The following is a 27,370-nucleotide window of genomic DNA, read 5'->3' on the forward strand; positions in this document are numbered from 1 at the left end:
TAGTAAGAATTAACTGTGGTCTAAGTTAGAAGTAAGGATAAGACACAAGCTCCCCAGTTTAAGAGGAACCTGTTAGACAAGAGTCCCAGCCAGAGGCTTTACTGCGGCCACCCCTACACTTGAAGGTAAAATACAGTACTAAATGCTTGCTCTCTCTCTCTCTCTCTCTCTCTCTCTCTCTCAATTTATATTAAACCCTTTCCACTTGATTTTTTTTACCCTTAGTTATTTCTGTCTTTATAAAAGGTGAAAGTGGAGCTGCATACCTCAATCCAGCAATGAAGAGGAGTTTCCCTAATCATCTGAATTTAATCACACATGGTATGGTAATATTAATTTGAGTATAATAGATTAGCAGTTTTTTCCTGTTGAACTGGCTACTGGCCAAATTGACTGCTTCAATTGATAAAAATGCTGCTTTGAAAAAAAAAAATTCAAAATTTAATTGTTGTAAGGTTCACAGAGATTTGTCATAAACTGTCGCAATTGATCTTTAATTTCCCTTTTGAAACAAAGGGAAAACCCTAGACTACATAAATAAAACATAAACTCAATAGTCTCTGTTGTTTTTGGGGGTAATAAAGGTGCCCAGTATTTTTAACTTTGCACTTTTCTTCATGTACACACAATTCATGTTTTATTTTTTGGTCCTATAAAATAAAGTGGGTCCAATGTTAACCTTCTTTTGACTTTCATTGAAAGTAAAATACAGACAATTTTGTAGATTCCTAAATATAAGCAAGGAATTTTGTGTAATTTTGTGAGGTAAAAATATGTAAAAAGTCTATGCCACAACTCTAAAAAATGTCATTTTAATGTAACAAATGCATTGTTTGATGTTCGTCTCACATAGCATAAATAAATATTAGGACGATATACAATTTTTGGTTTATTTAGTTTCAAAAATATTCTCAACATAAATACAGAGTATCGTTTTCTTATTAAAATCATATGCATAAGATTAACGCTTGAAATGAATAAAATTCAATATATCTCGTAAGACTAATTTTGAAACCTGTCAACCAACCTGGAAAATTCCAGACTCTTGAAAACTCGAACTCTTGATTTCTTGAATATCTCCTATGTCCCCATGGACTTCGAGATATTGAGAGTTAAATGTAGTAAAATAAAAATGCATTAATTATTTGAAAATCTCTGCTAAGGGTTGTAAGTGGGTGACCATTAAGGCCTTTAAGCCTCTTGTTCTTGATAAAATCTATGATAATACTCATAACATTCCTTGTAAGTAACTGGTAATAGTCTTGCATGCAGTGAGCATTTTATAATCTCTTTCAGATGTGGCACAGTTTGTGTAAGCACATGCAGATATAGAACACCAAAATTATGAACATGAAGGATTCACTGCAACACAGGTAAAAGACTGCCATTAAATTAAACATGTATTTGCTAACTAATACCCTGTTCACAAAGAGAGTTTAATTAATAAAAACATAAATTACTGCAAATTAAATTTAAACTGTGTTCACACAGAAAATTTAATGCAAAAATTTAATGCAAATTAGTTTAATTAGAACTCATTTCTGCACATCAAATTACTTTGCATTAACTCGTTATGAACGCTTAAAGTTAGGTTGAATTAAATTTTGAGCCATGTGTAATAGTAATTAAATTAAAGTCACATGCCTTATGTTGGTGGTCAGATATAAGTACTTAATATGCTATTTTTGGGTGAAAAACAAAAGAAAATGACTGAAGATGTGTACATACAATTTGATATATTATGTCAAATATATTATCTGCTTTGCATAAGGTGACATGATTTGCAAATGACATCATAATAGCCTTACTGTAGAAATAAAATTTCAATGCATATTAGTTTACTTCGAATTAACTGCCATTGAACGCAGTTTAGTTTGAATTTGTTTATTTTGCATTATTTACTTTACTTCAAATTTATGGGAAGTAAATATTTAATGTGCATTTGTGGGAATGGGGCAGAAATTTCGAAAGGTCAGACGACACGTTCCTAAAATATAACTTTTCCCAATTTTTGGTGATTGAAAAATTGCTACTTTAAGAAGTTCCCTCACAAAAAATTGGAGTACATTACCTGGCATTTGTGCAAGATTCCGGAGGATGGTATTTCCTATATAATCCTATACAAGAGATCACTTGAACAGCTGATATCACTGTTTTTGGTCTGATTATTTTTCAGACATTTTGAAAATAGTTTAGAAATCAAAATGTAATGATAATTATAAATATTTTTAGTATATTACAAAGGAATGCATAAATAGATATTCGAGGAATGTGTGGTCTGACTTTAATTACCAAAAAACAATTTGATCATGAAACAAAAGTTAAGGTTTTTATGACCCCTTAATATGAGATTCGGGGAACATGTAAATATAGTTTTTGGTTTGTTTTTCTGTTTATCTTTGCCAAAAAAAAGCTTACCTTGGTCATAATGGCTTTTGTTAGGGTTATTTTGACCTACTTTTTATAAACTTGAACTTTGACCATGAGCTGTAATACAGAAGCATCAGTGTTTCCAAACTCAATTTTCTTGTTTAAGGTGACAGTTATTATGATTGCATGGATCTTTTGTAGTGGAGGGAGGAAAAGTGGATTGTCTGACTCAGACTTCATTGACTCAATAGAGGATATCACAAGGAAGGATATGGTTAAAGACTTACAAGAAAGGACATGACATTGTTAATCTTCATTTATATTGAATGTTTATACTAGATATATTTATTTTTCAAGGGTCATTGTATATTCTATTTTTGTCTTTTTTCGAACCTAATAGTTGTCTGTTAGCCCTTTCTCACATGCACTGTTCATATTCTATGTATTTTTAATCTTGTTTCATTGAAAAGTTACGTATATCTATACATTATCAAATTTTCAATGTGCGCATTTGTTGTGCTGCAATTCAATGCAAATTCACTTGTTTTGGTTCTATTGGGATGTTTGGGGGGGGGGGGGGGGGGGGGGTCTAGGAGTTTGATCAAGTTGAAGGAATTGCAGTTATAATCTTGCATGCACTATTTTGGTGCTGGTACAAATATTTCATATGTATGATGAATGTGCCTAGTGTAGATACTGGTCCCATTTGAACATCTAAAGTGTTCATACTTGTTGTTGACGAGCACAATGGGTGCTTACATGCATACAGTTTCAAATACTTGTCAAAACTGTGCCCTGTTTGGGTGTTACTACTATTAGAACATCTCTTTGGGCTTTGTGCCATATTCTGGTTTTGAAAAACAGAGCATTCACATCTTAATTCTTATTTCCAGTTTCCACCATGGAAATTACGAGTATATATGCAAAAGAACTTGAAACTTAGGTGACTTGTTTATGCACGAAATTTTCTTGGATGCTGAAAGGGTGTGTGCCTATAATTTTGTGGATTTAATTTTGTTCTTAAAAATGTAGCTGACATATGTTATGAACTTTAAATTGGGGGAGGGGGTGTACCCATAGAGTAGGTCACAGTGACTCACCTAACTTCCAAGTACAGGGGGAGGATAAGGGTTCAATAATAGTATTTTTTGGACTAATTGGTTATAGCATGTATTTTAAAATTCGTGCAATTCTAATGCTGGTACAAATACCTTCCATTTTGTATCCCTGATGAGAATGTATCTGATATATATTGATATTGAGGTCTGATAAAAGATAAGAAAATTGTTTATTTGTCCCTAACTAGAAGATGATCAATATTGTATTCACTCCAGTCATTCTATATATAAACTTGCTCCCCTTTTTAATATTGCTAGAAAGGGGGGGGGGGGGTAGGCATATATTTTCTCAAATAGTTCTTGTTTGCTCTGGCTTTGTGCTGTATTAGGGTGTTTGTTGCCATGAACAGTTTCCACCATGGAAATAGTGTATGCATGATGTTTAAGAGAACTTAAAACTTATGCCAGTGAGGTGACATGTTTATGCGCTGAAATTTTCTTGGATGCTAAAACGGTGTGTGCATACTATTTTCTGGAATCAACAGTGTTCTTGAAAATTTTTAGCTAGCATGAATGTATTGCCTTTCTGACATGGGTTCAGCACCCCAAAAGTAGATCACCATGACTTGCCTCATTTTGGAATTGGCTTACCTCCTGTTTGTATTATGTGACGCGATGCATCTAGATGGACATGTGTGTTTCAGACCAGTAGTAGGTAGTGATGATCTCTAGATTTGTATATGAAAATATGCAGCATTTGCTGCAATTCAATGCAAATTCACTTGTTTTTGGCGGGTTCTATTGAGGTGGGGGGGGGGGGGGTCTAGGAGTTTGATTAAGTTGAAAGAATTACAATTATAATCTTTGCATGCACTTTTGATACTGGTATGAATATTTCATATGTATGATGAATGTGCCTAGTATAGATACTCAGGTCCCATTTGAACATCTAAAGTGTTCATGCTTGTTGTTGATGAGCACAATGGGTGCTTACATGCATACTGTTTCAAATCCATGTCAAAACTGTGCCCTGATTGGGTATTACTTCTAGTAGAACATCTCTCCGGAATTTAATTGTGTCATATTGACATCTTATTTCTTCCTTCTTCCTAATTCCCAGTTTCCACCATGGAAATTATGAGTATGCAAAAGAAATTGAAACTTATAATGCCTGTTAGTGACATGTTTATGCACTGAAATTTTCTTGGATGCTGAAAGGGTGTGTGCCTATAATTTTGTGGATTTAATTTTGTTCTTGAAAAATTTTAGCTGACATATGTTATCAACTTTAAATTGGGGGAGGGGGTGTACCCATAGAGTAAGTCACAGTGACTCGCCTAATTTCCAAGGGAGGGTGGGGTATACAAGGGGGAGGGTAAGGGTCCAATAAAAGTAATTTTTGGATTTATTGGTATAGCATTTCAAAATTCATGCAGTTCTAAAGCTGGTACAAATACCTTTCATTTTGTATCCCTGATGAGAATGTATCTATCTAAATTGATATTGAGGTCTGATAAAGATAAGAAAATTGTTTGCTTGTCCCTAACTAGAAGATGATAAATATTGTATTCACTCCAGTCATTCTAGATATAAACTTGTTCCCCTTTTTAATATTGCCAGAAGGGTGGGCATATGTTTTCCTCATACATTTCCTGTTTGCCTTGGCTTTGTGCTGTAGTAGGGTGTTTGTTGATATGAACAGTTTCCATTATGGAAATAGTGTGTGCATGTTTAAGAGAACTTAAAACTTATGCCAGTGAGGTGACATGTTCATGCGCTGAAATTTTCTTGGATGCTCAAACGGTGTGTGCATACTATTTTCTGGAATCAACAGTGTTCTTGAAAATTTTTAGCTAGTGTAAATGTATTGCCTTTCTGACATAGGTTCAGTTATGCTTCCAGTTTATATCAATTGCTTGACGCACCCCAAAAGTAGGTCACCATGACTTGCCTCATTTTAGAATTGGCTCACCTCCTGTATATATTGTGAAACTCGATGCATCTTGAGGGACCATGTGTGCTTTAGCCCAATAGTACGTTGTGATGACCTCTAGATTTGTTTCTGGAAGTATGCAGCAATTGAATACTGGATTCTATCAGAACATCTAAATTTATTTTAAAGTCACAGACATTATTGTAACATTTTTGGGGTTGCTCAGGGCTGATAATTATAAGGAGATTACTTTCGAAGGGGTTGTATAAATTTTCTCTTGCAGACATTTAAATGTAAATTTTTTGATTTATAGTTGGCACTTCAACTGTCATTTGGAAAGGGGAGGGAATCCATAGAAGGCTTATGGTTTACTTAAAATGTTTGTGTCTTTATTCAGATAACAGCATTTTAAACTTCATGTACTTCTTATGCTGCTACAATACTCATTTCATAGCCCCGATTACAGTGTGCCTGCAGGTGAAAAACTTGTCCTTTTTGAAGATCTTGTGTTCATGCATATTTACTGTCATCATGAACATCTTGTGTTTTATGCACACTTATTTGCAAATCTGTGAAAAATTTATGCCCTGACTGGGTTAAGTATTTCCATTAAGACATAAGTAGTTTTCATTTGCTCTGGCTTTGTGCAGTATTTTTGGTCTTTGTAAACAAAGCTAGCATTTCCGTCAGATTTCTTATATCCAGTTTCCACCATGGAAATTATGAGTGTGCAAAGAATTTTGAAACTTATGACAGAGAGGTGAAATTTTTATGCGCTGAAATTTTATTGGATGCTAAAACGGTGTGTGCATATTATTTTGTGGATTTAACAGTGTTCTTGAAAATTTTTAGTTAGCATAGATGAATTGCCTCTCTGACATAAGTTAATTCTGATCCCTGTTTAAACTTTAAATTTTGGGCTTGTAGTACCTATAGAGTAAGTCACAATGACTTGCCTTATTTCCGGGGGGGAAGGGGGGGGGTGTATACTTGTATTGGAGGAAAATGGTTTATGTGATTTAGTGGATATAGCATTTCAAACTTTATGTAATCCTTGTGCTAACTGGTACAGAAAAAAACAGCCAATTTGTAGCTAATTAATACCTGCAATTCCAGTGCAACATTTCAAGTGCTCTTATAAGCACATCTGGTCCATGCATACTGTTTTGAAACTGTGTTGAAAGTATGCCTTGAATGGGTTTTGCTTTGATCTATTACATCAATTGATAATTTTATGTCTCCCTTGAAAAAGGGGGAATATAGCTTTGCACATGTCAGCCAGTATGTTGGTCTGCTGGTATGTCTGTAGACCAAGTGTTGTCAGCCTCAATATCTAAGAATCCTTTGTCGATAGTCATCAAACTTGGTACACTGGTGCCCCCTGAAGAGTAGATGATCCCTATTGATTTAAGATCACAAGCTAAAGGTCAAGAGTCAAACTAGTACAGATATTTGAAGATATTGTTCATTCATTACTTTGAGAACCATTAATTTGCTTTACAGTCATCAAACTTAATATACTGGTACCTCTTGAGGAATAAATGACTTCTGTTGATTTTTAAGCTCAAAGGTTGTGTCAAATTGGATACGTGGAAATAATGAATACTTAGTATCTTGAGAAACCTCTTCTAAACAGGCATCAAACTTGGTACACTGGTTCCCTGAAAGGAATAGATTATCCCTATTGCTTATCATTAGTCACAAGCTCATAGGACAAGGGTGAAACTGGACAAAAGGAGATATTGTCCACTTGGTATCATAATCTTGAGAACCCTTCACTTGACAGCCACCAAATTAAGTACACTGGTTTTCTTTATCAGATACATGATCTCCATTGAGTTTGAGGTCCAAAATTGAAAGTCAAGGGTCAAATTAAAAATAAGAATATTGACCACTCAATATCTTTAGAACCCCTTTACTTGACAGTCATTAAACTTGGTACACTGGTTCCCTTAAAGGAGTAGATAACTATTTTTGCTTATTAAGCCACAGGGTCAAATGTCAAACTGAACAGAGGAAGATATTGATTACTCAATTTCTTGAGAACCCTTTTGACAGACATCATATTTGATACTCTGTTAGTCCCCTTTAGAAGTAAATAACTTTTATTGAGGTCAGCTGCTAAATATGAAACAAACTACAATGATTTCCCCTGACTAATAGATGATCATTTGTATTCATTGCAGCTATATCCTAAATATAAACTTCTTCCCTCCTTAATATTGCCATGAAGAGGGGGTGGGGGGATTATATATTCTTGTTTGCTCTGGCTTTGTGCTGTATTATGTTTGTTGACATGAATAGTTTTCCACTATGGAAATTGTTTGTGCATGTTTAAGAGAACTTAAAACTTGTGACAGTGAGGTGACATTTTTATGCACTGAAATTTTCTTGGATGCTAAAATGGTGTGTGCATATTATTTTCTGGTATTAACAGTGTTCTTGAAAATTTTTAGCTAGCATAAATGTATTGCCTTTCTGATGTAGGTTCAGTTATGCCTCCCATTTCTTGATGCACCCCAAAAGTAGGTCACCATGACTTGCCTAATTTTGGAATTGGCTTACCTCCTTTCTATATCATTTATATTGCAGGGCTTACATGAATTGATGTATCTGGGGGGACCATGTGTGTTGCAGCCCAAGGGTAGGTCATGATGACCTCCAGATATGTTTCTTGAAAGTATTCACCATTTGAACATTAAAACATCTAATTTAATTTTGAAGTTACAGACATGATTTCTTGTTTCCTTTATGGGGTTGCTTAGCGCTGGTAAGGAAATTTATTTAGAAGGGGGTTATATAAATTTTCTCAATGCTGAATACTTTAATTTACGCAAGTTTATTATATTTGGCAATTTAGTTGTCATTGGGAAAGGGGTGGTAATCTTATGGGGGTGGGGGGGGGCTAACAGTTTGATTAAATAGCAAATGCTTATTCTGTGTTTGTTCGGGTAATGGCATTTTAAATATTATATGCACTTCTAGTGCTGATAGGATACTTATTTCATATCCAAGATGAGAACATACATGCCCTATAAAGAATATTAATTAAACTGGTTTAAGTTGAAAATCTAGATTTTCCTTCATGGAAATTATGAGTGTGCAAAAGAACTTGAAACTAATATGCCAGTGAGGTGAAAAGTTTATGCATTGAAATTTTCAGTGACCTTCAGATATGTATATTGGAATATATGCCCCATTTGGATGTTCATTCTTGAAGAATATCTCTTTAACTTGAAAGACATTATTTGATTTCTTCTTCCTTTTGGAAGGGGGGGGGGGGAGGTGCTAAGCTTAAAAGTGGATGAGGAGATTAATTTTGAACAGGAATGGGGAGGGATATGAAATTTCCCTCTCTGATAATAATTTACACTTCAGGGTGTTGACATTCTTGTTCTGAGCATGTTGTACATGTTTGTCAGTTAATGGTGATTGTTGTGGGAGTATCAATGTATATTAGCTCACAATTACCTTAATCTAAGCTTTATTTTAGAATATGTACTGGTGACCTTATATACTTTCCCTGTTCTGTTCTTTTTTTTTACATTATAGAGAAAGGGTAATTTCTAGGATATATGACCTTGCCAAATAAAGCATTGGTTTAAACCTAATTGTGGGGCCATGATGATATCCCAAAAAATAAGTATCTCAAATAATAGGAAATGAATGTATACCATGATGTTATATAAAGGACAATTTTACTATATTTGATCTTCCGTGCCATCTTGTTTGCAGTGTGTTTGAAAGTACAGAGTGTAATCAGGGTTTTCACAATTGCTTTCTCAGTATTGTTAATGTAAGTTTGATCTTGGAATTTTAAATTTATTTACTTATAATGGGAGATTTGAGTTTGTGTATATATATATATATATACATATATATATTATATATACGAAGGAATATATATTGCATCAGTTTGAATTTTTTGATTTTTGAATAATTATATTATATGACACTGTTACTTTATTTTCCAAGGCATAATATGAAAGGGCTAGCATAATATTCTTTTGTATATTTTTCTAAATATTTCAGGTACTTTGTTCATTTTATGCATCTTTTATAGAAAAAATATGTTATGTTTTGAGATTAATTGTAACTGAGACTTATTTTAAAAAAAATTTCTTTGAATTTCAAATATGTATTTCAATTAAGGGATGGCAAATGCCAATTGATTTAAACTGCAACCCATTTATGAGGGCCAATTTAGAAATCAGTTAATCATATCACAATATACATTACTTTGTGTATTTATTAAATAGCTTTTATTTTATAAAATATTAAGCTCAATTCATATACATGTATTTTTTTTTTAATTCAAAATATTCAGGTTATGTTTAATCAGAAAAAGGTTAGATTTTGATTTCAATAAGCAAGAAATAAAGAAAATCATTAAAAAAAATACCTGAAATATCAAAAAAATAATAATTGGTCAGACCAGATGTTATAAATTCAACTGTCACCATCAGAACTACATCTATATGAAAAGAAGAAAAATAATTTTTTTTGTTTCAAAAATAATCAAAAATAATCAGTTACAGATGACAGACTGGTATTATTAAGATACATGTTGAAGGCAGTTAATATTTTCAGTATTCAAAAATGATAATTAATTTTAATATCATTTGCACATGATTAAAAATATGCCTGACAATAATAATAACTTAATTACAATCTGATAATTAACTGACCAATTAATCTGAAGAACCATAGCTATAATTTTTCTTAATAGTTATTTTATATGTAAAAATTAGTGTTGTCAAATCGGATGATTTTTAGTAACCGGTTACTCGCATACTTTTGCGATCGAGTAACCGGTTACTCAGATGGTTTTTCTTTAGACCTCAGAACATCCTTTTTTGTGGTATATAAACTTAATGGTAACTGAAATACATTTTGTATATGCAACGGTCGTCGTTACCATTTCTATATAAATCTTATCATTTGTATACCGGTATTTATAAAACACAAATGCACTGCTTATAAACTTTATTCTTAATTACAAACTCACAGTATTTAATATCTTTATGTAAATAATTTTTTCTCAAACAATCCACAATAGCTTGCTGTTTTGCGGGATGTCCTTTAAAATATATGGCTCAATTGTTTCAGAGTTAAATTTCAATCTTAGGTTGTTTTGCATATTTGTTGTCCCACAGATATGTTAATTCCATTTCAAATATTTTACACCTTACCGATTTTAAATTCAGTCATTTTTTAAAAAAAAATCATTTTGATGCATATGGTGGCGTCCTCTTTAATCTTGTAATGCAGACGAGCGTAGATTTGCTTGAAGTAATTATAATTAACTCAAGCCTTCAAAACTTTTATATCCTTGTCAATGAAAGCCACCAATTAGATTAACTGTGAAAGCTAGATCGAGTCTATCATTAAATAGCAGTAAACAAAATAAGGAAATTTAAAAACAAAATTACATTTTTTCCTGGTGATTTAAACATGTTGAAATTTAAAATTTTATATATTTTATAAGATAGGTAAATATAAGATATGAATTTAATTTTTGGGAATTCATGAGATACATGAACTGCAATGATTCACGCCTGCATATTTATCATGAAGCGCTAACACTCTTCATGAAATATTCAGGCGTGAAGTGTCCTAGTTCATGTCCTCATGAATTCCCCAAAATTAAATTCATCTTAACTGATTGCCATCCCTTTGATATTAATTGTGTATGCTGTATGTAAAACTGTTTCCTTTAGAATTGTCTTTATATGCATAATATTTGTAAATTTTTAAATGTAGGAAAAGGTGATTTTTTTTTTATGTGTATTTTCTTTTTTGATATTTCATATCCATTCGGCAAACCTTGGCTGATTCCGTCACCTTCTTAGATGAGGTACGAATCGGCCGAGGTGTGCCGAGTGATTTCTTATCTGGTTACATGTTCAATTAAAAGACAGTTTTCATGTTTCATTAATATACAGTTGAACTTCGGTATCACGAACACTGATATCTTGAATACCATGGATATGTCAAAGTGATTCAGAAGTCCCAACCACTTATTCTTAAAGTATTTTACGCTGGATATCTCGAATCCTCGGTTGTCTCAAAGTATTTTCTCGGTCCCATTGAGTTTGAGATAACGAGGTTTGACTGTACATGTATTGCCTATCTGATTCTGTTGTATGTGTCAACTTCTTAAAAACATTTTCAGCTAAGAAGTAAGAAATGTAATTTTTTTCTTGCCATTATTTTCCTTCTGTAACAATTATTTAAATTGATTTATTTATACTTAGGCTACATTGGGGAGGGGGGATAATTTAATCTGTCCTATAAAATGCTATTTCCCCAGCTCTTTTAGAAAAGATTTCTTAACCAAACTTGAACTAAATATGTATCTTATTGTAGCTTATTTGTTTTCATAATTATAGTTAAGGACAGAGGGTTTTTCCACATCATCAAATGCATTATATATACTGAACTTAAGGTGAATCTATCAATGCATACATATAGTCTACTGCATACTTTGTTTGCTGCAGACCTTAAACACTAGATTAGTCAATCAGTTCAACTCTGTCATAATAAGTAAAAATTTGCTTAAAATACGCATAGAGAATGTTTTTGACACGTTGAGCCACTTTTAAGCAGAGTGTCGGATAGATAGGATGAATCCACACTACATCCCTATATACTACAGAAGCCAAAATCTGCACTTATCTAAAGGTTTGAGTCTGTATGAAAGAGGCATCAATATAATTTCTTCTTTATATCCACTATTAGATTTGGAGGAAAACACAAGGTGAATTTCTTTTCTTGTTGCAATAAATTACAAATGAACATTGAATGGGTCATTCATGGTAAGACAAAGGGGATTGAGTATTGTGTTCAGCTGATATTTGGGGTTTGGATATTTACTCTGTTAGAGGGTTGCCGAAAAGTAAATTTATTTTCATTATAGGCTTGTAAGAATGAGGGTCCATTGATCGTGTTGTTTCCCCTGCATTTACTATGGACACACAGTCCTTAATAGATTTTGCACCCAAGATGGGATTTCTGCATGTAGGTTTTCCTGGGAAGGGGAAGGGAAGCTTTGGGATAATTTTGTGAATTTGTCCAAAATTTTATTGCATTGTTTTTTCTTTTAATTTGCATATTATTGATGTACATTTTTGATTGTTGAATTAATTTGTTTACAAGAATATTAAAGCTTAATGTGTTGATGTTGCAATTCAAATTATAATACCAGTACATGATAATTGTGTTAGATGTGTAAAGCTAATGATTGAGTGCTGTTTATATCATTATGCATGATATCTTTAAAACTGAACTTGCACATATTTTACATAGATCTAGGAATGCATGCAGTCTGATACATGCAATGATCTAGCTGACTTGGAGCACACATTATATGCTGTAGTGGCTCCATCTTCCCAATGCATGCATGAGAAACAAGACCAAATGCAAGTTTCCAATAATGGGAGTCAATTGAACCAATTATCACATCAAGAAGAAAGCTTAACTTGTGCTTGTAAGTATATGCACCTTTAGATATTGAGGTGCTTGAATGCTCCATACCTGTTCTTTTTTTTTTAAATGACTATGAAGGACAATTAATGTTTGGGAATGTTTTCGTCTTAATACAAGTTACGGTATCAAAACCAATCTTGCATTAATTCACCAGTGGGTTCTTGGTCAAATACATGATTTGGATGCTGTATGTATAGATCTATGGATGCCAAGTCTGTCTGGATTCATCTTTCTGAATTTTATGACTTATTAAAAGATAGTAAAAAAAAAACAAAACGTTTTTAATTGTTCATAGCTAGATTACACCAACCAGACTTGCAAATCTGGAGCATTTTAGGAGGATTTATTTAGTGCAGCAGTTTAGATGTGAACTATAAAAGGACTGTAAGAACAGCAGAAAACTTCATAAATTTGATTCATATGTGTTGATTTAATCGATTGCTGTACAAATTTTATGTTGTTAATGATCAATCCTCTGGTAAGGGAGATAAATCTTACTGGGAGAAATAACATTTATTTCTTAATAATTAATAAAAAGTTTGTTTTTGTCAAATTTTGCCCTATAAGATATATGCTGAAATATGTGAATTTTATTTATGTATCTGTGGAGACTGGCAGTAATTTTTCTATGTAATTGAACAAAAAGATAGAGAGGACCCATTCCTAAGTTAATGATGCACTGATGATTGCATTTAGGGATGCACACTAATAAATGATAAATATGCTTTGAATGCTGGATCTGACTAACACTTTTCAGTTGATTTTACAGTTAATTTTGGGAGCAGGTTCATTAAATTCCTTAGTAAACTGTACGTCCTGTCAAGACAAAACTTGCATATGCGTTGCAATTAGATGTACACCACATGTACTTGAACATTAGTTTAGTGAGAGCCTTTGCCTGAATTGTAGATAACATTTGTCAGTGTGAGCTTTGTAATCTATGTTTCTATTTTAATTGTCTTCCTTTGGAAGGATCGAGGTATTTTGGTAAAAAAAAAATACTTTAAAAAAATTTTTTGATCAAAAACAACAGCATGGTGGCTACAATTTTTTCAAATTTTAAAATAATTTTGATAAAGTCGAATTCATTTAAGGCCTATGGGCTAAAGTAGGAACAAGGTTTCTTAATAAGAATTAATTCTTTGAAAAGAAAGTATAGAAAAGCATATCCATGTACAGTGAAGGATTTTTAGGTCACCTGAGTCACTCAGGTGATTTTTTTGTCTATCGTTATCCATTCTGCATTAACAAATGATTATTTTCAGCCTTTTCTCTGGAGCTGCTGAAACAATATCCATCTGATTTGGCATATAACATCTATGGGGAAAGGGGGTAAAATGGATTTCATTACCCCCCCCTCCTTGGGCATTGATGGGTGGGGCTAAAACCTTTAAAATTTATTTAAAATTTAAAAATTTTCATCCCTACTCCTGGACATCAAGCAATCAAACGTTGACATGATTGTAAAAAGCTTTGAGCCCTCAACCAAAATTGTGAAATTCATTGCCCCAGGGTCAGGATTCTGGTGTATTGGAGCTCTAGATCTATTGATCATATAGTGAAAATACATAAATTCATATATCCGCCTCTAAAGGATCACTTCTAGATAAATAAATGTGTTGACCTATAGGGCCGATATTGGTTTCAGTCTTTAGAAAAAGCTTATCGATTTCCGTTCCGGTCGCTGAATTTAGGCCACATGCGTGTAGTTTCTTGTTTATCATGTGTCGCTTTAGTTGTAGTCAAATGCGTGTTCATATGACCCTACTTCGGTATATACAGATACATCCTTTGCATGAGGGTCCTTACTTGATACCTGGGTAATGGCAACGAGACATAAAACCTTAACTGACCTTACCACATTCTTTTTTAATCTGTAAACCTCCCTCCTGCATTTTTGACATAACATGTCGCCAATGTACACAATTTTCCCGAAGAATGAACTGCATCCTCTCTGCAAAGGGCAGTATTTCTCCCACTGGCACAACAGTACTATTACCCAGTGATGTTCTTGAAAGACAAACGCAGCAATTTTTGCTCAGTATCGAGTAACACAAAGTGAATGATTCGTGTCCTCGAACAAAGGCTTACACTGAGGTATAGTTCCGGTTGATTGCGTTTAGTTAAAGAGATTTTATGATCTGCATTTCCATAAATGTCTTTTATATCAACAGCAAACATACATTTAATGAAGAAAATGGAAGTAAAATGCAAAAGCCTGTACAAAAAATTAAATTCGTGTTTATACAGGTGAAAATTTGAAATGATAAAAGTATTCCAACAGGTGGATTCAAACCAGGACACTAAAGAATCTGCGGTGTATCTTTCTGAGCTGTTCTGATTATGAATACATACGACGTCGCGCATAGAGTTGGGGCCCGTTTTGTAACGTCAAAATAGCGTCATTAAAACGCTTAAAGTTTACGTCCAAGTGAAAGTACTAAACATCCCAATCAGAAATATTGATTTTTTTTTCACACGAGAATCTTTTTTTTTTTTTGGATTATCTTGCCTTCTTTCATTCTCTTTTTTTCCTTCTTTTTTTCACTAATTAATATTTTATTCTGCTGATGACAGATTTGTATTTCCCTTAAAAATGACAAGTTTGCAAGTAAAACTATTTTTTGACGTCACGTTGTCTAAGCACGAATGCGTAACAAGTTAGACTAGACATCCAATTTTTGCTCTGTTTTCTTTAAAAAGGTTTGAATTCTCTTTGGTTCTTTTTATATAAAATTTCATTTATTTGCAAATTTCGAAAATAAGATTTTTATCGATAACAAGTTTTCCACTTAAAACATAAAAGAGCTCACATCTCTCATATACGTCTCAGTAAAATATCATAATACGCTTATTTGTGTCAAAGTAACAAAACCGACTAGACACCAAAATCACTCTACCATCTCTTCAAATACTCGCTTATATCTTTTTAAAGAAACATGTGCTTACTTCTTGATTTGCACATTTTATTTCTCCCTTTAGTTTTACCAAAAGAACTTGTTATATGGGAAAAATTCTTTACCAAACATTCCATCTCTCCTTGTTAATTGTCAATTAAGTTCAGTTATTTTTTATTTATTTTTTTTCTTTGGCAGTGTACAAAAAATTATTTGAGATTCGGGTAGATTACGACTTACAATATGTATCTTAGATATCTTCTATATCACTCCTAAATATAAAACTTTAAATATTTATCATGCATGAGGTCTATTATTTAATGATGATGATTGGTAGATTCTGAACTTAAATTGTCTTTAAAGTAAGTAAGTAAATAAGTATGTAAGTAAATTATTTATTATAGTGACATGTGTATTATATAGTAATACAGTGTATTTTACAACAATATACTTAGTATCTTACATCCGGCCAAAAGGACCAATATGTCACTGGTAATATTTTAACAATATACATATATAAACGCACATAAATGAAGAAAAATTATATTAGAATGTTTGTTGTGACGTTCTGACGGGTTTTAAAAGCATCAAATATAAAGTTTGCAGAATGTTTGGAAAATTTACATATAATATTTGAAAAAGTTTACTTAAATAGCCTGTATAGCTTCACATTTTCATTACAACATTGTAATTAATTCGTTCGACAATCATTATAATCATTGTACATAATTATTACAGGGAAGGTTTTTTTTTGAAGAAGTGAAAACTTGTAACGAATCCCTTTGTATTACAGTAAAATGTGTTCAAAACAAAAACATGATATTATACCGAAAATTTTAGAAAATGTTCACTTTAATTCTGTGTCCAAGCCCCATAAAGATAAAATTCGAATGTGAATCATGCAGTTCTAAGTAAAAAAAAAAATATGTATGCAATATTTCTGAAGAGGTAAATTAAGGGATTGTAAAATACAGTAAATTAAGGGAATGTCAAATACAGTAAATTAAGGGAATGTCAAATACAGCAAATCAAGGGATTGTAAAATACAGTAAATTATGAGAATGTAAAACAAAATAAAAAGAGAATCCTTGTCATTTTACATCAAGACCATTACACCTCAAGTGAAAATAAAACAAATGTAATAAAATAACTAAATATAAATGTAAAATGTATGAAGGTTACTAAAATGTCGATGGTTATCACAAAGTATAAAAATAAATACAAGTTGATAAACATTATAAAAATGATTAATTACATTTTTCTGGATTGTCTTCCCTTTTCATTACTAGTATACAGTACAAGTTAATTGCTTTCCCTAATTATAGTTCAATTGTCCATGAACCCTGTAATTCTTTCATTTCTAATTGTTGTTGTTCTTTTCTTGCTCGTAGTAGAGGAAATCCTACAATTATACACAAAATACCGATAATTTAACGGTAAATGGATCATGACCTGAATATCCAACAAGGAATGGGAGAAGACTTACCACAAGAAAGAGGGTTCCAAACAACATGGCTTTGTGTGGCACCGCCATATCCATTGGGACTAATTAATAAATAAATATTTTAAATAACATCTGGCCATGTTTTATCATTACCACCACTTTACTCATTATAAATCTAAAGTAGGATGCTTAGTGTTTAAAAGAACTTATTTAATTTTCTTTTCCTCTCTTTTCCTTACATGATGGAACCAAAGACTAATAAACCAGTCTTTGTATTTTTTTCATGATAAGAAGCAGTCGTAAAACAAAAATTAAGGAATTAAGATCGTACATGTAACCCCAAATGTATCGGCGTCGGTAAACATTTCACGACCACATCCGGCCCAACGCTTGAACATCCGGCCCAGGTTGTTCGTTTCTGATAAGTCCGTTATCTATCAAAAAGAACCAAAGGTTTTTCAAAAATTGATTATTTATTTCATTTTTACATAAAATGTAAAAGAAATTAATCAATGCAAAACTGAAGAGAAAATATTTCACGGTAATAGAAATAAAAATAATTGAAGCCATTCCGATAAGTGACTCACCGGAAAGTCAATGTCGTCGGTACAACAGATATTCTGGCATCCCCAGCAACAGGGTCCGCGGACGACGTACAACGGCTGGCGGCTGGCGTCAAAAACGCGAATGTGGGGTTTCCATTTTGAAGATCTGGAAAATAATTCTAATTCATAAATTTCCGTTTTCCTATACCATGTGTTCACGCTCGAAAGGAAAATTTCAAATTATTAAAAGCAATTTTGAACAGAATATCCAAAGATCGAACTAACTGTTGTTTTGCATAGCCGATAATGTTTCCAACTGGAGCTTCGATTCTCACTTCATACCCACAAGAAGAGTCGGTGGCACACCAGCAGCACCCCACACAACAAACAAAGTCATGGGTAATCCTCATCACCTCCTACAGGAAACAGAGTATAAAAGTCCTGTAAAGCCCCCCTCAGATTCGAAACCGACTTTTGTAATATTGAGTATTTTTCAAATACTTAAACAAAAGCATTAGAGAACTATGGCTGATAAACCAGGCTATTTCAAAGGTATGGTTACCTGGCCATTGTTGTCTGTGATATGCATTACATATTCTCGCATGGGTCCACAGCAAATTCGGTGACAAAACTCAGATTCTAAAACAAATCATGGTGGAATTACTAGTATTTGGATATATTGCCTTCAAAGGATTTCAAAGGCACCAGTAAATAGTGGGTAAAAAGAAAAAAATACCACTTACTTAAATCTTATCCCATGTCATATCAGCCAGTTATATTAATAATATTGGTATATCTATCATTAATTAATGATATTAACCATGGCTTACCTTCCTCCGCATAATAACACTGTTGTCCAACGCTGTTTAAAACATCATATTTGTTTCTCATTTCGCAGCCAGTAAACACTGTAAGAAATATTTTATATTATAATTAGAATTTTTAAGCAATGTGCCTGGACATCTTAAACAAGAGGAACTCTATCAACTCTGGAATAGAATACAAGTTTTAAATATAAGCGAAGCTGTAAATTGAGGTTATGTTCTGGACATCTATCACCCCTCTCAAAATAGGAACTTTATTCTAGAGGTCAAGTGCAATGTCCATACTTGCATATCTGAGCCACAGGCAGTTGGGGGTATGGATCCCCTAGAACCTAGATTCCGACAATATTCAAATGCAATTATTAGGAGTAATAAAAGTTGAACACGAAAAAAGTGGCACAGAATAGGGGAATTCTCCAAAGCATCGTAACGGGAGGCACAGGTTCCGTATTTATGGTGGCATATTTCTGTCCCCTACATACAAGATAAATTATGTGAACGTGCGAGTAAAGTATGTCAACATAAAAGATAATTATGTCTTCATGCATGATAATTATGTTGACATGCAAGTTTAATACCAATCTTTTTTGAGAAACGGAAGCGTAAAGGGCTCTACACTTGTGTTATAACTTGTATATTGTCATATTTTATTGTCTTGTAAACATATAAAGTGTAATAACTCCTTATTTATACATATATTTTGAATTGTATTTAGATGTTTTTACATAATTTAAGGCACCTTCTTTTATTTGATTGATTTTATTGCTATAAGTTTTATCGACTTAAAAAATATTGATTTTAAGATATTGATCAAAGCAAGATACTTAATCCTATTAATAAAGTAATGTCGATATGTAAAAATAAATATGTAGTTATATCGATATAAATATATGAATATTTCCGCGAAAAAGTGAAAAAATATTGTTATTGAATTAACTTCGCGGGGGGCGGGAATTCTAATGAATCTTCATTAGTACTTCACTCGGGATTCAGTGAAAGCCCCTGTACCATGTATTTGCTATCGTATTCGATTATAGGCTGATACAGATTCAAAAATATTTTTAAAAAAAGGAGATGGAGAGAAATAAACAGTTAGATCGTAGGCATAGTCAGAGGGTGCTATTTATTGTACTATAAGCACTTTTGAAGAGGGGGAGAAGCAAGAGTATCTTTGTGCCCCTCCTCAAGCTTTTTTTTAACCCTGAGTAGAGATCCGCGAATATATTCCAATAGTAAAGAAATAACTCGCAGTTGGATAATTAAATCTCTGTTTTTTTCTTGTGATATATTTTATTTGGCTGACCCCACCCTTTCCCTCTTTTAATTGTCTGCAATGAAGCACAGATTATTTTACATTATTTTAAGTAATTAGAAGTTACATGTATAGATCTGATGTGCTGATAGTTAATTTTTATCTCATATATATACACTGTATATATATTCCATCCTGATTCACTGCTTAATTTTTTGAGTTCGGGGGGGGGGGGAGACTTTGGAGATTCACGTCTATGTGGCACATCCTATGTTTACCACAGAATGATAAAACATATTACAGAGTACATACCCAGTGTCACTTTTATAATATTTTACATTCTACTTTCGCTTCATCCACAAATAGGACAAGTTCTAAATGTATTTATGTATGGAACATAGAAACGATGGGAAAGGGGTAGCTGTCCTTAATTTTTTTTAATCACAGCAAATTTTTTATGCATACTTTGCTAGCATTTAATCTTTATTTCAAAGAGAGCTGGACGATTTTTATTTATTAATAAGAAAAAATATTAAATTATTACTAGACATGCATATACTAGTAGATTTCATTTCTTATTAATCAGAATGATTTGATTATAATTGATATTTGCTTCAATGGGGAAAGTCTAACTGATCACCTCCCTCTCATCCCCTTCTTCTTTTATTTGTTTTTCTCTATAACCATACAACAAATATTTAACACTTTACACATGACACCGTGACATTGTGCATGTGCCGTCAATAAATCTGAGAGATGTGACGTTTCATTAAAATTCCCGCTTTCGCGAAGTTAGTTGGAGAACAATATTTTCAAACTTTCCCCCTAGAAATACTAGTATATTTATATCAATTTAACTCTTATGCATATATTTTTATTGTGTGTGTCGAGCTAACTACATCGATATCTTTAATTTTCATGCTTAAATCAATATTTTTCATATCGATATTTTTTTAAGTTGATATAACTTTTAGCAATAAAATCCATTACACCGAAAAGACGCTTTAAATCATGTGAAAATACCCAGATACAAAACAACATATGAATGAAAATAAGAAGTCATAACAGATTATATATTGATACGACAATAAAAAGTAAGACAATGTACACAAATATAACACAACAAGTGTAGAGACCTTTACGCTTCCGTGCTACGAGAATCTAATTTTAATGTTGGTAAACATACTAACGCCGGTATACGACAACAAACAAACAAGATGCAACAGAATTATGTTGACGTGCAACTTATTAATGCAAGATATTTATGTTAACATGCAAGATATTCATGTCAACATGCGACTTATTCACGTTAACATGCAACATAATTATGTAGACATGCGACTTATTTATGTTAACATGCAAGATTCTAAGACAAGATGATTATGTTAACATCCAACTTGTTTAAGTCAACATGCGACTTATTTATGTCAACATGCGACTTATTTATGTCAACATGCAAATTATATTTTAACATGCAAGATACCAGTAATAAGTTGCATGTCAACATAAATATCTTGCATGTTGATGTTAGTTAACTCGCATGTCAACATAACTATTTTGCATGTTGACATAAATAAGTTGCATGTCAACATAATTATCTCAAATGTTAACATAAATAAGCCACATGTCAACATAATTCTGTTGCATCTTGCTTGTATGATGTCATATAATGGCGTTAGTAAGTAAGTTTACCAACATTAAAATTATATTCTTTAAAGAGATTGGTAACTTGCAAGTCAACATAATTATTTTGCATGTTGAAATAAGTCGCATGTCTTTATAATTATGTTGCATGCCAGCATGTTAACATAATTTAACTTGCATGTCACAATCATGGAGAGAGAGAGATACGAGACGCAGATTTGGTTCTGACATCTAAATGTAAAGTATCTGTTAAGTATTTATGCACTCTATACATATAACTGTTTCATAAATCCAAAACACCATATTACGCAGTTTGTGTAACATCTGAAGAAAACAGGATCTTACATGTATATAACCCCAATAGGTAACGTATCTGTTTGGAGCAAAAGTGTTTTTGAGAAGTTAAGGAAATTATATCAAGGAAATGTTTGCAACGATAACATAGTCCAAGATGCAAACAAGAAATACTTCAAGTATTATATTCCTAGTAAAATGGCGCGTTTTAGAGAAGGGGTAAGTTTACCTTTTTCTACTTTGAATGTCCAAGAAATTCGCTAATAAAACAAGAGGTCCAAGGGCCTTAACGGTCACCTGAGTGCAATACAACAATTTAGAGGATCCATAAACTGATAAATGAAGCTTTGTTGCCCAAAAGCAAGAAATATAGTATGATTAGCATCAACAAAATAATTGGTCTAGTATCTATCTGTCCCCCATTTATCACTACCATGCAGACTATTTACAAAATGCCCATTTTTAACCCCATATTATTACTTCTCACATTGACCTCTCTTGGCCTTTGAAGAACATTTAAAAAAGAGAATTATGCAAGAATATTTATTGTATAATACAAAAAGTACTTTCATAGTTTTAATGATCAGGTAGACTTGGAAGTAATAGATAAATAAAAACGAGACAAAAATAACTTACTCTTATTCTATTAACCTTTCAAATACATTATTTACAGTGATTAATTATCAAAGGTGAATGGCAAAGGGGAATAACTTTGCTCAGTAGAATACAAGTTAATAGAGCCATGGCCAGGACCAGCACACTTGATTAAATGGTCCAGGTGTTCAAAATTCTAGTGAAAATACCCTTGCATATTAAAACTTTTACTCTGTTTGGCACAAATATGCCCAGAATCATAGAAGATTTTCAAAGAAATGCATTTTCACTCTATATTATTAAATAAATAAAGCACTATATTTACACCAGAACATCCGACCCATTGGCCATTAACTCACAATTCTGGAAGAAGCACCCTTGCTCATCATAACTATACACTTGTTTCTTTGCTTTATAATCAGTAGTAGAAAAAGAAAAAGAAATTATGCATTTTCACTATATAATCAATAGACCCCCCCCCCTTTCACCAGAACATCTGACCCAGGGGCCATGAATTTCACGATTTTGGAAGAGGCATTCTTCCATATCATAACCATGCACTTCCTTTGATTGAAAAATACCCAGGAGCAGAGAAGAAGATTTTGGAAGAATTTATGCATTTTCCCTATATAATCAATAGAGCCCTGCCCTAACACCAGAACCCCTGACCCAGGGGTCATGAAATTCATAATTTCTGAGGAGGCAGCCATGCTCATCATAAGTATGTACTTAGTTTATTTAATATCCAGGAGCAGAGAAGAAGATTTTCAAAGAATTAATGCAATTTTACTATATAATCAAAAGAGCCCCATCTTAACACCTGAACCCCTGACCAAGAGTCCATGAAATTCACAATTTTGGAAGAGGCACTCTTGCTCATCAGAACTATGCACTAAATTAGTTTATTTAGAACCCAGACGCAGAGAAGAAGATTTTCAAAGAATTAATGCAATTTACTATATAATCAATAGAGCCCCACCCTAACACCAGAACCCCTGACCCTGGGGCCATGAATTTCTCAATTTCTCAAAAGGCAGCCATGCTCACCAAAACTATGTTCTTAGTTTATTTAATGCCCAGGAGCAGAGAAGATTTTCAAAGAATTAATGCATTTTCACTATATAATCAATAGAGCCCCGCCTTAACACCAGAACCCCTGACCCTGGGACCATGAATTTCACAATTTTGGAAGAGGCACTCTTGCTCATCAGAACTGTGTACTTAGTTAGTTTATTTAATACCCAAGAGCAGAGAAGAAGATTTTCAAAGAATGAATGCATTTTCACTATATAATCAATAAAGCCCCGCCCTAACACCAGAACCCCTGACCCTGGGGCCATGGATTTCACAATTTTGGAAGAGTTACTCTTGCTCATCATAACTATATACTTGTTTAGTTTATTCAATACCCAGGAGCAGAGAAGAGGATTTTCAAAGAATTAATGCATTTTCACTATATAATTAATAGAGCCCTCCCCTAACACCAGAACCACTGACCCTGGGGCCATGAAATTCACAATTTTGAAAGAGGCACTCTTACTCTTCATAACAATGTACTTATTTAGTTTATTTAATACCCAGGAGCAGAGAAGAAGATTTTCAAAGAATTAATGCATTTTCTTTATATGATCTATATAGCCCCACCCTAGCACCAGAACCCCTGACCCTGGGGCCATGAATTTCGCAATTTTGGTAGAAGGCTCAATGCTTTTTACAATCATGCCAACAGTTTGACTTCTTGATGTCCAGGAGTAAAGAAGAAGATTTTTAAAGATTGCATTAATTTTGGTGGTTTTAGCCCCACCCCTCAGGCCCCAGGGGGGACCATGAAATTCACAGTTTTTGTTCCCCATCACCAACAGATGCTATATGCCAAATTTGGTCGAAATCGGTTAAGTGGTTTCAGAGAAGAAGCTAAAAATTGTTCAAATGTTAACGCACGTCGCACGACGACGGACAAAAACGGATAGCAGTAGGTCACCTGAGTGACTCAGGTGACCTAAAAAGAAATGGGGGCTTCCAATGATATGGATTTAAATGACATGTCCTGAAACACACAATCACGTATAAAAGGAAGAGTTATCCTGATTTTTGTCTTGTACAACTGTACAATGATTGATTGATTGTATGTTGTTTTACGTCCCGTTCGAGAATTTTCCACTCATATAGAAACGTCACCATATACCGGTGAAGGGCTTCAAATTTTGACCTTTACTCGGCACTCAGAGCCATTGAGCAGTGAGGGTTCTTTATTGTGCCAACGCCTGCTGTGACAAGGGGCCTCGGTTTTTAAGGTTTCATCCGAAAGACCTGCAACTTTCACTTCAAAGTGCCGAGAGCTTGGCGAAGGAACAGCTGCTACCTATTTTTATCGACTTAGGTCAGTCATGGCCGAAGTTCGAACCTACGACCTCCCGATCACGGAGCGAGCACTCTACCGACTGAGCTACAACACAATTATAAATCCATTTTATAGGAAGTTTTAAACTCCAATGCATGTATAACATGTCCTTTGCCACTTCAGTTGTCTTTTTATTTTACAAGTTCTGTCTGTAAACTACCATAGGATAGAGATCTCTACACATGTTAATTGTTTAGTTTGGTAGCTACGGTGGAGTCCTCTACACACATTGTTTGGTAACTACGGTAGAGTACTCTACACATGTTATTTGTTTAGTTTCGTAACTATGGTAGAGTTCTCTACGCATGTTACTTTCTTAGTTTGGTAGCTATGGTAGAGTTCTCTATACACGTTTTAAAATTGTTTAGTTTCGTAACAACGGTAGATTCTCTACACATGTTATTTGTTTAGTTTGATAACAACGGTAGATTCTCTACACATGTTATTTGTTTAGTTTGATAACTATGGTAGAGTTCTCTACACACGTTAATTGTTTAGTTTGATAACTACGGGAGAGTTCTCTACACATGTTAATTATTTATTTTGGTGATTACAGTAGAGCACTATATACAACGGTAAAATTCTTTACATGTGTTATTTATTTTGGTAACTACGGTAGAACTCTATACACATGTCAATTGTTTAGTAACTACTCCTTACCCTCCAGCAACTCCACTCTCTGTTTAACAATCATCTGGTCCAAGTTTGCCATATACTCTAATCCTGGGGGAACACCCGGAATGGACTGGGGCATGTTCATCCACTGTCCACCTACGTAAAACATAAAAAAAATGCAGGGGTTCGTTTAGCATATAATACAGAAAACACATACTACAGAAAATTTCCAAAAAGGGAATAGTTTGAGTGAGGTGCATTTTTCTTATCTGGAGTACATTTTTGGAAATATATATTTAAGGAGTAAATACCATGGCCGTAGGAACCGGGGGGGGGGGGGCACGGGGGGCCTTCCTACGGGCCTGAATACCGTCATAAAATCTGACACACAGACAGTGACACTCCAAAACAAGATTTTTTTATTCTTCTTTTACTGTTAGATTCATTATTATCTGTAGGTAAACCATCGTCGCAACCACGACCAAAATGTACGACCCTCGATCTCTCATTTTGGAAAGAGCTATATGCGGACTGCAGACCGTGGCTTGAAGCTTTGTCGATAAAATATTCGTCTTAAAACTATTGCGTCCTTAACTTATATGCAATAACATTAATCACACGTATTCACTTCTAATCCCAAACTGCAGTAAAGAAGATTAAGACTGAGCTTCCTTAATTACTACATATAAAAATCTGTGAGAGTACAGGACCAAACCACTTAGAAATACAAATATGAAAGAATGGACTTTAAAACTTCTGTCACAAAAATTATCCATACATGTATCAGCAGATAGTATATGCCTGACAATCTCCCTCCCCGCATTCTCGTTTTTACGATTAAACATGAAGAAAATATTAAATATTCATAAATCTACGAGTTATATTTCTTAACAAAGTTTTCAAAAAGTTCATAAAGATACTGGGTTTCTGTATACCTAAAGAATTTGAATAAAAAAAAAACGTTTGGCCTAATGCATGAAGAAAATAAATGGAAGCTATCCTTCATCAGCGCCTCTAAGAAACAGTTATACTCGGTGATTTTAAGGAAATGTAAACATGATTCAGGTTGACCCTTTCCTGTTTTCATGGTTTTGGGGAGTTAAGGAAAAGGGGTGGGGTGGGGGGCTTTATAGACAAATATTCATGTACATACCTTGTCCAGGTTGCGTCTGCACTGGAGGTTTCGCCGCCATATTTATAATTACCTGCACAGGTAAACAATTGATCAACCGCAAAAAGTAAACAATAAACAAAACTCAATTATAGAACTGTGGTTTGAACAATATCAAAATGAAGTTTACCAGAATCCAATATACAGGCCTGTTCCACAAATCACAATCCGTTTAAACTTATTCAGACGTACCAGTTATTTGTACATTTGCGAGATTTCGAAATCATGCATAATCGAAGAGTCTTGCGATTGTTCCGGTTCACGGAAATCTACATCAAGGCTAAAAATACCTTAATTTGTATAGAATTTAAATTCAAATCAATATGTCTTTCGCAACTTACCCAAAGCTTAGCTCCTATCGGCCACCCTTCCCTCTCCACCGAGTTTTATCAATCCTTCGGGTAACTGCTTTGTACCGCCAGACTGCACTAAAATGCTTAGAATTTTAGGTCAACTTTATATGTTTATTTCAAACTACACACTGGAATGCGACTATACATTGTATTTAGTCGAAGCACATCCTTCACGGTTTGTATAGTAAATATTAATATGATAGAGATAAAGATTAGGTCATCAGGATTTTGTCACTCTAGTCTCACGCTAATATGCAATAATATTAATATTGATTGATCAACCAATGGATTAAAAATTCACTCTTGTATTATAAATTGTAAAATTGAAATAGAACAGTGATCAGTTACAATGCAATTTCTATATAGATTAAAACATTTTAGTAGCGGATCCGATATACATATACATATTGATTAATGTTAATGGAACCTCGAGGGGGCTGAGGCCCATTGCTTTTAAAGAATGGAGAGGTAAGAGGATATTGACCTA

At 33.5% G+C, this 27,370-nt stretch overlaps 1 protein-coding gene across 2 annotated transcripts; it reads right to left on the minus strand.

Annotated features, from left to right (window-relative positions):
- Window positions 1-16,127: 16,127 nt before the first annotated feature.
- LOC133182063 (phospholipid scramblase 1-like) lies at window positions 16,128-26,962 on the minus strand. Of its 2 annotated transcripts, none has more exons than XM_061316774.1 (10): window positions 26,872-26,962; window positions 26,513-26,564; window positions 25,405-25,515; window positions 18,566-18,643; window positions 18,298-18,374; window positions 18,021-18,151; window positions 17,778-17,901; window positions 17,522-17,624; window positions 17,233-17,291; window positions 16,128-17,148 (listed from the first exon to the last, which is right to left on the minus strand). In XM_061316774.1, the coding sequence occupies exons 2-10, from the start codon at window positions 26,550-26,552 to the stop codon at window positions 17,107-17,109; spliced, it is 765 nt and encodes a 254-aa protein (XP_061172758.1). In that variant the 5' UTR covers window positions 26,553-26,564; window positions 26,872-26,962; the 3' UTR covers window positions 16,128-17,106. The 2 variants fall into 2 exon arrangements, with proteins under 2 accessions (XP_061172758.1, XP_061172757.1); XM_061316773.1 differs by lacking the exon at window positions 26,872-26,962 and adding an exon at window positions 26,661-26,746.
- Window positions 26,963-27,370: the final 408 nt, after the last annotated feature.

This window comes from Saccostrea echinata, unplaced genomic scaffold (genome assembly GCF_033153115.1).
Source record: "Saccostrea echinata isolate AGI-Se365-2 ecotype Australia unplaced genomic scaffold, CSIRO_AGI_Sech_v1 ptg000009l, whole genome shotgun sequence".
Taxonomy (NCBI): Eukaryota; Metazoa; Mollusca; class Bivalvia; order Ostreida; family Ostreidae; genus Saccostrea; species Saccostrea echinata.

What these genes read in the sequence shown, in the direction of transcription:
- LOC133182063 (XM_061316774.1), bottom strand. Translation starts at nt 26,552, where the DNA reads ATGGCGGCGAAACCTCCAGTGCAGACGCAACCTGGACAAG. An exon ending in CCGACGACATTGACTTTCCG is followed by an intron (nt 17,625 to 17,777) that starts GTGAGTCACTTA and finishes TCTTTTTGATAG; the next exon opens with ATAACGGACTTATCAGAAAC. An exon ending in TTGGAACCCTCTTTCTTGTG is followed by an intron (nt 17,149 to 17,232) that starts GTAAGTCTTCTC and finishes GTATAATTGTAG; the next exon opens with GATTTCCTCTACTACGAGCA.